General features: G+C 52.3%; 1 protein-coding gene across 7 annotated transcripts in view; it reads right to left on the bottom strand.

Moving 5' to 3' along the window:
- The window catches only part of mast4 (microtubule associated serine/threonine kinase family member 4), a 48,999-nt gene continuing 36,204 nt past the window's right edge, over positions 1-12,795 (bottom strand). For 6 of the 7 annotated variants that reach the window (XM_089020018.1, XM_089020017.1, XM_089020014.1 and 3 more), the window contains 23 exons: positions 10,012-10,090; positions 9,730-9,884; positions 9,572-9,647; positions 9,290-9,499; positions 9,108-9,209; positions 8,908-9,040; positions 8,580-8,641; positions 8,399-8,490; positions 7,822-8,030; positions 7,612-7,750; positions 7,402-7,534; positions 7,179-7,344; positions 7,003-7,104; positions 6,813-6,935; positions 6,627-6,736; positions 5,752-5,876; positions 5,508-5,674; positions 5,210-5,386; positions 4,915-5,147; positions 4,714-4,836; positions 4,489-4,625; positions 4,206-4,390; positions 1-3,298 (listed from right to left, as the gene is read on the bottom strand). In XM_089020018.1, the coding sequence (XP_088876144.1) occupies positions 1,290-3,298; positions 4,206-4,390; positions 4,489-4,625; positions 4,714-4,836; positions 4,915-5,147; positions 5,210-5,386; positions 5,508-5,674; positions 5,752-5,876; positions 6,627-6,736; positions 6,813-6,935; positions 7,003-7,104; positions 7,179-7,344; positions 7,402-7,534; positions 7,612-7,750; positions 7,822-8,030; positions 8,399-8,490; positions 8,580-8,641; positions 8,908-9,040; positions 9,108-9,209; positions 9,290-9,499; positions 9,572-9,647; positions 9,730-9,884; positions 10,012-10,090 (5,047 nt within the window). In that variant the 3' untranslated portion in view covers positions 1-1,289. The remainder of the gene's footprint in view (positions 3,299-4,205; positions 4,391-4,488; positions 4,626-4,713; positions 4,837-4,914; positions 5,148-5,209; positions 5,387-5,507; positions 5,675-5,751; positions 5,877-6,626; positions 6,737-6,812; positions 6,936-7,002; positions 7,105-7,178; positions 7,345-7,401; positions 7,535-7,611; positions 7,751-7,821; positions 8,031-8,398; positions 8,491-8,579; positions 8,642-8,907; positions 9,041-9,107; positions 9,210-9,289; positions 9,500-9,571; positions 9,648-9,729; positions 9,885-10,011; positions 10,091-12,795) is intronic. The other variant, XM_089020016.1, reaches the window with a different exon arrangement.

A 12,795-nucleotide genomic window follows, 5' to 3' on the forward strand; every position in this document is an offset into this window, starting at 1 on the left:
TCCGATTCCTTCTTTTCTTTATTGTGGTGATGACGCAACATTGGAAGTATATAAATATCCGTTTCGTTTTTTTTAATGTACAACATGTATGACATCCATAAAGCGTTTCTCCTCGGGCAAAATACAAAAACTCAACAACTTTTTTATTGCACATCTTCTAAAAGACAAAAAAAGAAAAAAACACGTGGAAGCAAACATGGCTAACGCGAATGTTTGCACAGTGGAAATGACAGCACAGTGGAGACGGGATTCGCCCCGACCCCCCCCCCCCCCACCGAAGACCGTGGGTGCCACGCGACACAAATTTTGGCAAACCAGCACGATACAAAAATATACAACGGTGAAGGCGGTTAAACGGACATCAATGTGCTTTCGACAGATCGCTTGAATGGCGACAAATGAGCCCCCCGCCACCCACCTCCCCCTCCGAGCGGCGAGCATTTAAGGTGCATTTGATAGCTCCGACAATAAAAGCCAAAAATTAATCTCAAACTCAGTGGTGTTTCACTTCTAAAGGCCTCAAAATGGGTGACTTGCGCTAAGCTAAACTCAACAAACGCGACAACAAAGTGAAGCGACGCTACGACTTGAGATCATCATTACATCACGTACGAGACCCCCACCGACCCCCAAAACTTGTCCCTACTCTGTCTTTATCTTCAAAGAATGATGCTGACAATCCAAGGTCACTTTTTGAACCAATCGGGACACCTCAGGACCGCGGTGCATCGGCCATAGTAAAGATGGCGCTCATTCCCAAGCACATTTTATGCCCATACTAAAGATGGCGCTCATCCCTAAGCATATTTTCTGCCCATAGTAAAGATGGTGCTCACCCCCAAGGACATTTTCTGACCATAGTAACGATGGCGCTCATCGCTAAGGACATTTTCTGACCACAGTAAAGATGGCGCCCATCCACCAAGCACATTTTCCACCCATAGTAAAGATGGTGCTCAATCACCAAGCACATTTTCTGCCCATTGTAAAGATGGTGCTCACCCCCCGGCACATTCTCGGTCCCACAGGTCCTTTTTTTGCGTAATGATACATTAATGGCCGCATTTTCCCAACGAGGAAGCCATCGGCAACAGGACGCTGCGAAAAATCGATCAAAAGCGCACAAAAAGGAATGTGACGATGCAGCGGCGGCGACTCGAGCGCATGGAAGCAGCAAGGCAGGTACGAGCGCACAACAGCGAGCGTCGGCTGACGTGGCGTCGCGGGCCCACCGCTCCTCCGTTGTGGATGAAAAGGCGCAAATGTCGACTTGGTGGCGGGGGGGAGGGTCACAGGCGGCGCCTTCCCTCGGCCAGAGTTTTTGTCCGGGCCCCCCCCGCACGGGTCTCGTTTGCACTTTCTGGACGCGGCGCTTTTTTCTTGGCCGGCTTGTCAGGCGGCGGGGCGGCGTCGAGGACTTCGGCGCCCGGCCTGGCTCGTCCCCCGTTTGGGTTTTTTGCCATGGGGTCGCGATGCTGCTTTTTGGGGGAGGGCTCTTTGCGCTCGGGCACCACCGCTGGCGGCTTGACGGCCTTGGCAATTTTGGCCTTGGAGTCGGCGCTTTCTTTGAGCGGTGGGGGACATTTTGCTCGCGTTGGCGAGGAATCGGCAGCCGATCCCTCGCCGGGTGGCGAGGTGCGGTCCTCTCGGTCTGAAAGTGGCGGCTGGCGGCCCCGCGGGGAGGATCTTGTTTCCTCTCTGGGGACCAAAGTGTTTTCGGCGATGACGGCGTCCAGCCCGTTGGAGGTGGAAAGTCGTGAAATCGCTTGGACCGGTTCCTCCGGCGGATCCGAAGCTCCTTCGGGCTTCAGCCGGTCTGGCGCGGCGCCCGAGTCCAACACGGACTCTGCGTGCGTGGCAGCCGGTGGCCCTTTTGAATCAACAACCACTTTCGTGGTGAGACCGGGAAAGCTCCGAGCGGGGGCGCTTCCAAGCGGCTCGCAAGCATCCGACCCCCCCGGAGAACCTTGCAAGGGCTCAGCTTCGTCATCCTGGTCTTCGTTGCTGACTTCCCGGATGGAGGGCGTCTTGACGTAGGAAAAGTGCGAGGCGTGGCGGGCAAGTGGGGCCGCCTTAGTGCAGGCCCTGCCCTCCTGCTTGGAGCTTTGGGGTTTGTCCCCGGGCGGACACTCCTCAGGGAAGACGCATGGGGGGGCGTCAGGTCCGGGGGGGCACGCCAGGGAACTTTTGGGCTTGTCCGGACGTTCCAGCTGCCGTTCGGCGGCGCCGTGGAGCCGGAGGGGGTTGGCGGCCGATTTGGCTAAGCAGGGATCCGTTTTGGAGAGCCGGGGCCTCGAGAGCAGGCCGATGTCCAGGGTGCCCTCCAGAGGCTTGAGGGGGGACGCCAGGCGGCCCTCCAGTTTATAGTCGGACGCCGCCTTCCTCAGGGGAGACTCGCCGGACGCGATGAGCTGCAGCTTCTCCACGGCGCTCTCACCTCGGCCTGAGAACATCTTGGGGGCGGCGGCGGGGAGGCTGTCGACGAAATGGATGTTGTCGTGGACGGTGGCGGCGAGGCGACACACAAAGTCGTCGCGCTCCTCGAAGGACAGTCGCTTCCTGGTCAGGTCCAAGGCGGCCATCTTGAGCTCGGACCTCTCCGGTTTGTCCTTGGCCACTCGAGGACGTGAGCAGTCCCCCTCGCTCAGCAGTTTTTTGGACAGGACGTCTTTGAGGGCTGTCTCGATTTTGCTTTGGAGGGCCGAGGGGTCAGGGTCCCACTCGGCGGCCATTTTGTCAAGCCCCTCCGGTGCTTCCTGGCGTTCCCGGCGGCCCGCCGGCCTCTTCAGACAGCCCTGCTCGACGGGCCTGACTCGCGGGACCTCCACCGCCGCCTTCCCCTGGGGGGCGCCGTCCCCCCCGTCCTCCCGCGTCACCTCCAGACTTTGCTTGCGGCCGCCCGGGTACTTCTTGTCGGCGGCATAGGACGGCGCCAGCTTCTCCTCCGACTGCACCCGTTTGAGGAGCGGCGAGCGTGGCGGCTCGCCGCTTTTGGGCCCGGCCACGTGGCGGACGATGGCGGGGGGCGAGTGGATCTTGGCGGGAAAGGCCGCCGGGTGGGTGCCCGGCAGCGGGGAGGGCGAGCGCTGGGGCGAGGGGGGCCGCGGCGTGGGTGAGGGCGTGCGGGCCAAAGGCGACAGGGGGATGCTCCCCGCTGACTTGCGCCGTCCCTGCCGCAGACGCTGGCCCGGGAGTTTGGCCCCCAGGCCGTGTAGGGTGCTGGGCCGGATGTGGGTGGAACCCGCGGGGGAGTTTGGCGTGCTGGAGCTCGGGGAGCTGCTTTGGGACGAGTTGCCGGCTGAAAAATAACAAATAAATCAATTAAAGGACAACCGACACCATTTTTTTGTTTCCTACCTGACATCAGAAAAACGTTTTATAGCATCTAAAATACGCAAAAACGCAGGCTGATATTTTTAGTCAAATGCAAAACACCAATAAAAATGACTTAAAGTGTCCCAAAACTGCCACAAATTAGCTCAAAACTTGGAGAGAAAGTCCCGCCCCCTTGTTCATGAAGTCACATCAGGATACTCCTTCACAAACAGCCTTGCTCCAGAATCAAAACAATGGCTTCAAAGACTTCAGATTTGGAGAAGATGCTTTCTTTTTACTCATCCAGTTATGAATATGACTCAAATAGTTCTGAAGAGGAAAGCATAAATGTTTGCAAACGATTAAAGAAGTCCTTCCGTATCAATTCGAGCCGTCTGGACTCCAATGTAGCGTCCCAGAAAATGCACAAGAGGGCGCACAAGATCCGTTGGAAATGGGCTGATTTGTCTGCTGGGAATTTGTGTAAACTTACACCTTCGTTAGGCGTTTAGCACAATTGGCTGTGACACACCATTGCGTTATTTATGTAGTTTTCCTTCTAATTTCGCGATCAACACAGTGTTTTCAGACGAAACAAAGTACCGAAAATATCTGTGTGTGTGTGTGTGTCGCTTTCTCGGTCAGGGGTGTTCCTTCCGTGACGTGACGTCAGGAATCGTCACCAACTCAAAAACAAGACTTCCTGAATATTCAGCGCAAGTCTTAAAACGTAAAATATAGCTATATGCGGTGACATCTTTATAAAATGCGCTCAGTCGAAGTCATTTGAAGTGATTTTACAAATTATGGACGCAACTTGTCAGGAGGTGTCGGTTGTGCTTGAAACGGACTCAGAGAGCGACGCAGTCCAAGATGGCTGGCCAACCCACCTGAGAGGGTGAAATCGGGAGGTGGACGGAAAGCGGCAGTGGGCGAGCGGGGCGAGAGGCTGTGCGTGGGCGAGCCCGGCAGACTCTCGCCGGACGACAGCGAATGGTTGAGCGACGTGAAGCTGCGACTGGTGTGGAGCAGAGGCGACGGCTGCATGGCGAAACGCCGGAAAAGCGATCGGCGCCTGGGGGGGGGGGGGGGGGGGGGGGGGGGGGGGGTGTCAAGACACCAGATCACGGCGAGGAACTCCAAATTCGCCACGCCCGACGGGGGCATTTGTACCTCTCTGGAGTTTTCTCCTTTTTGGCCTTCTTGGCACGCCGAACCATTTTGCTCCTGTAGCTGTTCCTCCTGGGGGGTCCTCTTTTGATGGACGTGTTCTCAAAGGGGGTGGTGCTGATGGACACCTTACTGCCACTCTGACAGTGGGGGGATCAAGGTCAAAGCTGAAATGATTGTATGGCTCTTTGGTGACTAGTGAAGATCACGGACCCCCGCCCCCCCCACCTTGACGAGAAGCTCCACCACCTCGGTGTGGACGAGACCGTGGACCGTCTCGCCGTTGACGTGCGTGATGAGGTCGCCGGCTCGGAGTCCGGCTTTCTGAGCGGGGCCGCCGTCCTCCACGTTCTGCGTCGCCAAAAAGAGTCGGTGGTCACGGCAGGTCTGGAAACCCCGCCGAGACCGAGGTGGCGCCGGCAGCCTCACCCAAACCATGTGGTAGACTGTGTAAACGTCGCCGTCGCAGGCGTACACGCGGATGGCGCGCAGCGTGAAGCCGAATTTCTTGCCGCTGCCGTGGATCACCACCGGTTGCCGCGACAACGGGGAGGCGGAGGACGAGGCATCCCGGCCAGGGGACGAGTCTCGAGAGGAGGACGCTTCCGACGACAGTGAGTAAGGCGACAGCGGGCTGGCCAGCGGCGAGACGCCGAAGAGGTCTGGTGGGACAAAGCGGGTCAAGTCGATGGCTGGGGGGGTCACGTTTTTGCGTTCCGCTGACCTGAAGGGATCATGAGGGAGAGCGCACCGGTGGAAACCGACTTGGGCACCTTTGCCCGTGGCTTCTCGCGCCCGGCGCCGGGTCTCGGGAAAACCGCAGATGTCCTCTGGTCTCCATCCGGGCTCTGCGTGCCCCTGCCCCGGGGGGTCAGATGGTCCAAATGCTCAGAAAAACTCCCTGATGAGATGCAAAAAATATTCTGTCTGTAGATTTGATTTGAGATTTTTTTTGCCATTAAAAAAAAAAACAAAAAACAAAACTGCATGCCAAGCAGTTGCGGGCCAAGTGTCGGCCATACCCGAGAGCGTGGCCCCGCTGCGGGTGCTCCCGGGCGTGGCGGCGTCTGGCTCGTCCCGCGGCAGCTCGCCCACAGAAAAGGACGTTTTGCCGGACGACCCGTCGCCGTCTTCGCTTTCCGAGGCAGAGATGGCGAACTTGGGGAGCGAGGCACCGTCCGCCGATGTCCTGCGGGAGGGGCACAAGTATCAATTTGGCTCATGGGCGGGGGGGGGGCGTTTGGTTTATTGGAGGGCGGCATTTACGTGTCGGTGAAGTCGGGCATCCAGCCCAGCGGGTCTCGCACGGGTGGGCTTTCGCTTTTCTTCTCTTCCGCAGTGTCGTATTTCTCCTCCATGTGGCCCCGCGACAGGTCCAGGCTGCTGTACACCTGGAAGACCACCACCAGTTCGGAATCCCAAACGTTTACACCACCGTTTTATTAAACGGTGGACATGTCGAGTTCGCTCTTGATCAAATTTATTCTAAAGTAATGTAATCTAATCTATTTTAATCGAATCGAATTTAATCTATATTAATCGAATCAAACAGGATCAAATTGAACCAAATCTAGTCGAATCAAGTCAAATTGAGTCAAATCGAATCAGATTGAAATAAATTGAATCAGATCTAATGTATTTTAATTTATTCTAATCTATTTTAATTGAATCTAATCTATTTTAATCGAATCAGACAGGATCAAATCGGATCCAATAAAACCGAATCAAACCGAGTCGAATTGAGTCAAATCAATTAAAATTGCGTCAAATCGCTCAAATTGAATCAGATTGAAACAAATTGAATCAGATATAATCTAATCAAATTAGATCAATCAAATCAATTTTAATCGCATCAAAATTGAATCAAACCGAATTGAGTCGAATTGAGTCAAATTGAGTCGAATCGCGTGAAATCGAGTTAAATCAAATTAGATTGAAACAAATTGAATCAGTTTTAATCTAATGAAATCATGTCTAATCAAATCTATTTTAATCGAATCATATCAGATCAAAATCGAATCAAACCGAATTTTGTTGAATCGAGTCGAAACGGGGCAAATCGCATCAAATTGAATGTAATCGAATCAGACCGAATGTAATCTAATCCAGAGAAAGAGGGGATGGATTTTGTCAACGGTCACCTTGGAGAAGCGATGCGAGCAGGAGGAGAACTGACGGAGCTCCGCATTGAAGTCCTCGTCGTTGGTGTCATCCTCCTCCGTCTCCAGGTGGTGGTAGCGCTCCGAGCGAGCTGCGGAGACGACAGCAGACGGGAAAAACCTTGAGCCGCTTTTGGAGCCAAAAGGGGGCCACCTCGACCGACTTACTGTCAAAGTAGCTGGTGTCGTCCTCGGACTCCAGCTGAGGAATGAACTCGGCCTTCTGGCGTAGGAGGCCATTCCAGTCCAGGTGGTGGAAAAAGGGGTGCTGCTTGACCTCGCCGGCGCCGCCTGCAGAGACGCGGCAAGCTTTCTATAGCGAACGCCCGAGCCGCGGCGCTTGACACTCGGCCCGTACCTGCGCCCATCCTCTCCAGGGGATTCTGCCGGAGCAGGAAGTTGATGAGGTCTTGGGCCTCGGCAGGCGGCGCGTCCTCTCCGTCTGGCCAGTTGATCTCATCTGGGGACGCATTGGAAAGGAGTTCTGCAGCTGCAGATTTCCAACATTCATTTCGGGGGGTGGGTTGCACTGACCGCTGATGACCTGCCCGAAGAGCTCCTCGGGTGTGTCCCCGAAAAAGGGCACGCAACCCACCAGGAACTCATAGAGAATGATGCCCATGGCCCACCAGTCCACTGGTTTGCCGTAGCCTTGCCTCAAGATCACCTCGGGGGCGATGTACTCGGGCGTGCCACAAACCTAAGTGCAAACCACATAAAAAAACCGCCGACGAGCAGGCGGGCCACCGGCGCTCACCTGCTTGTCAGAGAACTCGCGGGCATCCTTCTCGATGTGGCCTTCGTACAGGTTGGTGGTCATGTTCATCAGGCCCACTTTGGACAGTCCGAAGTCCGTCAGCTTGATGTGGCCCATGGACGTTACCAGCAAACTGGGACAGAGGCGGCGTATTTCGTTGTCAATGGGGCAAGTTTGTGCTGGGTGGACGGAGACGGCGGAGAACCTTACTTGTCCGGTTTTAGGTCTCGATGCACGACGCCGTAGTTATGCAGGTACTCCAAGGCCAGCACCGTCTCTGCAAAGTACATCCGGGCCATGTCCACGGGAAGGGGGCCCATGTTTTTCAGCAGGGTGGCGCAGTCTCCGCCTGGAAAAGGTTAACATCCATGAAACACGCATCTTCCGCGTCCTCCAGCAGGTCCTCAATGTTGTCGTTACCTTCCACGTACTCCATGACCATGCACAGGTGGCGCCTGGTCTCGAAGGAGCAGTACATGGAGACCACAAAGGGGTTTTCCGCAAAAGTCAGGATGTCCCTTTCCACAAAGGCCTGCTGGATCTGGTTCCTCAGCATCAGGTTCTGCTTGTTGATTTTCTTCATGGCGAAACGCTGCTTGCTCTCCTTGTGCCGCACCAAGTACACCGCCCTGCCACCGCGCACGCCGTTAGCGCTTGATTCATTGTCGTACGCTCCATTTGATAGTCGGATCGCATCTTCATTTTCAGCCATTTTTTTTCGACAAGTGGACGCGTTTGACTGGTGCAAATGGAACGAGAACCGAGAGACCGTCCAGCGCGACAAAGACATCCAGGCAGCTAGCGACATAGCTAGCGTGACTTAGCTAGCGCAACTTAGCTAGCGCGACGTAGCCAGCGCGACGTAGCCAGCGCGATTTAGCTAGCGCAATGTAGCTAGTGCGATGTAGCTAGTGAGAAAAAGCTAGTGCGATTTAGCTCGCGTGATGTAGCTAGCACAAAGATGACTTCAAAATGACAAAATGACATTTGGTCTCACCCGTAGGCGCCGTTGCTAATGAGTTTGGTCAACTCAAAGTCAAATTCGCAGGGTTTGTGTCTGGACCTCAAGGCGCCGCTCAAATTCTGGGACTGAACAAGAGCGGCGGAAACAAAAAATTGAAACATATAAGCATTAATTGGGGAAAAGAAAGATTCCATCGATGATTTTTATCACTCACGCAATCGTCGGTTTCTGGAGTCTGTGCGATTCCGCTGTCGCTGCTGCTGAACAGGGCCATCTCTGTACAACAAAAACAAACCAAAGATCAAAACCGGCAAGGTCAGAAAAAGGACGGCAATCCCACAGAGACCATGCGGCGCTCGAGAGTGCCGTTGCGGGCTTTCAGGCGTTGCCTATGGAGGTATTATTGGTTTGGAGGTTCACAAAATGCAGCTAGGGGGCCATTTGTGGGCCACCGTTCAGACGTGGGCCACAAAAAAATATATATTTTGCTTTTGTTAATGCATGCTTGTACGTAGACATTTTTTTTTAAATGACCGACAGACCTTCCAAGGGATCTCGGGTGAGTCCCAGTTGACTGATGATGTAACGAGGGATGTCGGTCTTGATGCCCTGCCCCTCTTTGGCGTGGCCCTCTGCAGCCTCCAGGAGGTGGTAGAACTCTTCGGGGTCGAATTCCTGCATGCACATGTTGGACTTGAGCGAAACGGGGCCACCGAGTGACATCGATGGCAGCGAGGCATACCAGACATTCCAGCAGCCGGGCGGGTCGCGCGATGACCATGAGGATCTTCTTGGCCAGCTCGCGGATCAAGTTGACCTCCTCGCTCTCAGATCGTTCGGTGGACTGCAGGCAGAGAAGGTCACGGCGGTGAAGATGACGGCCGACGCTTTTGCGGCACCGGTGTCGAGCAACGGGACGCCGACCTCCCGCACGAGCCTCTCCAGCTTGTCGGTGAGCTCGCAGAAGTAGCTGGAAGTGACCAGGCCCAACCGGCTCTTCTCCAGGCAGTCGCGCGCCAGCTCGATGATCTGGTGGCGGGCGAAGCCCAGCACGCCGTCGGCCAGCGGGAGGGCGCTCTCGGAGGCGTTGCCGCGGACGATCTCCTGGATTTTCTCTTCCATCTGAGCGGTGGCCTGAAGACAAACGCCAAGGTCAAAGGTCAGTTCGGGGTCCCGCCCCAGCAGGGATGTGAGCGAGCGGGCTACCTTGGGGAAGCGCTCCTTGTAGACGTGATTCATCATGATGATCTCGTGGTCGTAGCAGGACGGCGACCTCCCGGGGCTGCCGAGAACAGACGGACGGCAAAGCGTCGCCGCTATCCGAAAATTTGAGGCACGGTGGCGACGGGTGAATTTGACCCAACCTGAGGCTGCGCGAGCGCGGCCGCATGCCGGCCGCTCGACGACATTCGTCAGCGGAGATGTTCTCGGTGCAAAAGTGCTTTGACAGGAAGTGCAGCTCGTCCGGCGTGGGCTGAAAGGGCAGCTGGTGCAGCTTCTCCTGTGATGAACAGGATGACTGGAAGTGAAACAAATTGACATTCAACAAGAAAACAACTCAAAAAGTCGCAAAAAAAGTCAGTGTTTTGTGCTAGCGCTCAGGAAACTGGCAAAAATGGGAGAAATGGAGATTAGCGGTGACTCACAGAGACGCTGGAGTTGGGCGTGTTGGTTCCATATCCCGACGAGGGCAGGGAGGCCAGCGACCAGCGGCGCCCGTCGCTCCTGATGCCCACAAAAGCAAAAACAAAAAACAAAACAAAACAAAACATTGCAATACAGTGATTCCTCAGTATACGTTACATTTATGAAAATTTGACATTGGCTTACGAACTTTACCTTGGCATACTTTTTTCATACACGGACTGCCTCAATGAGTGATGTGTCGTTCGCGGATGAGCCCGTTCTTCTAACAACAAAATGGTAGCCAACTGTTTTTGCCCTCTATTCCCCGCCCCCAGTCTTCAGTTAAAGCCACGTGATTGGTGAAGAACGCAGCAGTGGCGGGGGGTGGTTTAAACATTAGAGACAGGCAGATGACAGTCTGTGACTGAGTAAGGCAACAGTCTTGCTCAGTTTCAACTTTGATAGTTCAAAGGCAGTGTAGACTGCAAGGTTAAAATATCCCATCAATCAGGATCCACAAACAACCCGCACAAGCCATCTGTACACTTGATGCAAAAAGCTATCAACCCAGCTAAACAGAACACAACACACATAATTGATGAGGAACAAGGTAAAATGATCGCAGAGAAAGCACCTACAAGGGATCAAGATGGTGAAAGAACAAGGTTACGTTCCTCATCAAGTGTTTAATGCTGATGAAACCGGCCACTCCATTCCATCAAGCCATCGACCATCACAAAGGTATGTCTGTGTAAGCTCTCAGTCGTACGGAGTGGTCCATCGATGAAAAGGTTTCTTCAGCCGTCATCTGTACAGACATGGCGGTGCCGGACTCTGCTGTGATAGGTCCCGGCTCTCAGGTTGGGGGGAGCAGAGGACTACTCCCTGCCGCTCCACTGATTGTTCCGACTAACAACTGGCCTGATTGCCCCACTTCCACCGGTATCACCTCATCAGTATTCCTAATCCTATTTTGCCTAAGTAGGCTGTTGTACGAACGATCCAAATTGAACCTCACCCCACCATATCGATTTAAAGAAGAATTTAGCTGTTTTCTGAAAATCGCTTCTTTTACTCCCCTTTCAAACCATCTATGTTCTTTCGCTAAGATTTTAACCTCATTGCCGTCAAATGACTGGTTGCCAGCTTTTAGGTGCATATGTACTGCCGATTGAGGCCCACTAGTATTATCCCTGCGATGTTGAAGTCTTTTGTTGAGAATTTGTTTAGTCCCCCCAATCTATTGCTCTTTACAATTTTCATTCTTACAGTGTATTGAATAAACGACATTACTTTGTTTTTCATTTGGCAGCCTATCTTTTGGATGCACTAATTTTTGCTTTAACGCGGTTATCGGTTTGAAATAAGTAGGAATTTTGTGTTGCCAAAGGACTGTAGTTTTTCCGAAACTTCTGCAATGTAAGGTACTGCTACTCCTCTCCTTTTTGTATCTTGAGAATTTTTGGTTTCATTCCCTATTCTTTCTTTCTGACATTTGTTAAATGACCACTGAGGGTACTCACAGTTAGTGAGTGCTCTCCTGATATGATCCTACGAGTCGTCTTTGGTGATGTTTTGGGATTGGGGTCATTTTGGATCTCTCTGCAAAAGGTCTTACCACCGAGCGTCGGTTCACAGCTGGTGATTGTGGTGAATGACAATGACGTTAAAATCTTAGTGAAAGAACATAGATGGTTTGAAAGGGGAGTAAAAGAAGCGATTTTCACAGCTAAATCCTTCTTTAAACCGATATTGTGGGGTGAGGTTCAATTTGGATCGTTCGTACAACAGCTTATTTAGGCAAAATAGGATTAGGAATACTGATGAGGTGATACCGGAGGAAGTGGGGCAATCAGGCCAGTCGTTAGTCAGAACAATAGGAACAATCAGTAGAGCAGCAGGGAGTGGTCCTCTGTTCCCTCCAACCTGAGAGCAGGGACCTATCATAGCAGAGTGCGGCACCGCCATGTCTGGACAGTAGGGATATATATATAGGGCCTAAACTACGAGTAAGACTTTAGTTTGCTGAAGAAGTTTCTTGGATAAGAAGTGAAACGTCCGACACCTTCAAAGAAGTACAGATGACGGCTGAAGAAACCTTTTCATCCATCACAAAGGTAAATAAAACAACTTTATTAATACAGTATACAGTGAGACCTCAATTTACAAACACTTTATCTTACGAACGGCAAATTTATGAAAATTAAACCTTATAATAAGCACTATTTTCATAATACACACCCACCACGGCTGGCGGAGTGATCTTCAGCGGAAGTACACGACCAAACAGCACCAGAGGTTAAGTTACCAACAGTCCTTATGGAAGGTGACTGTCCTTCCATAAGCCATCAACGACCATCAAAAAGGTAAATAAAACTTTATTTTACAGCACAGTTTATTTCTTTAATTACAGTCCTCATGTAATTCGCCCCTTTCCAAACAGCAATTCCCTTTGACCTTCGACCTCCAACGTCATTCCATCAAGCCATAAACTTAATTAAAGTGACTTTATGATACATGCTATTGAATAGAACATTTATTATACATAGAATAAGGTATGTTGTGTGTAGTTTTAAGGCTTATTTAGTTGAAAAGTATATTTTATGGAAACCCGGGAACGGATTATTCCCATTTTAATGGTTTCCTATGGGAATTTTTTTTGGAGATACACACTTTTCACCTTACACACTCTGTCTGGGAACCAATTAAGTTCGTAAGTTGAGGTCTCACTGTACAGTTGATTTCTTTTTCTTTTATTATACATAAAATAAGGTATACGTTGTGTAGTTTTAAGGCTTAGAAAA

The sequence above is a fragment of the Hippocampus bargibanti genome, linkage group LG18 (genome assembly GCF_051943395.1).
Source record: "Hippocampus bargibanti isolate YZ-2025 linkage group LG18, ASM5194339v1, whole genome shotgun sequence".
Classification (NCBI taxonomy): Eukaryota; Metazoa; Chordata; class Actinopteri; order Syngnathiformes; family Syngnathidae; genus Hippocampus; species Hippocampus bargibanti.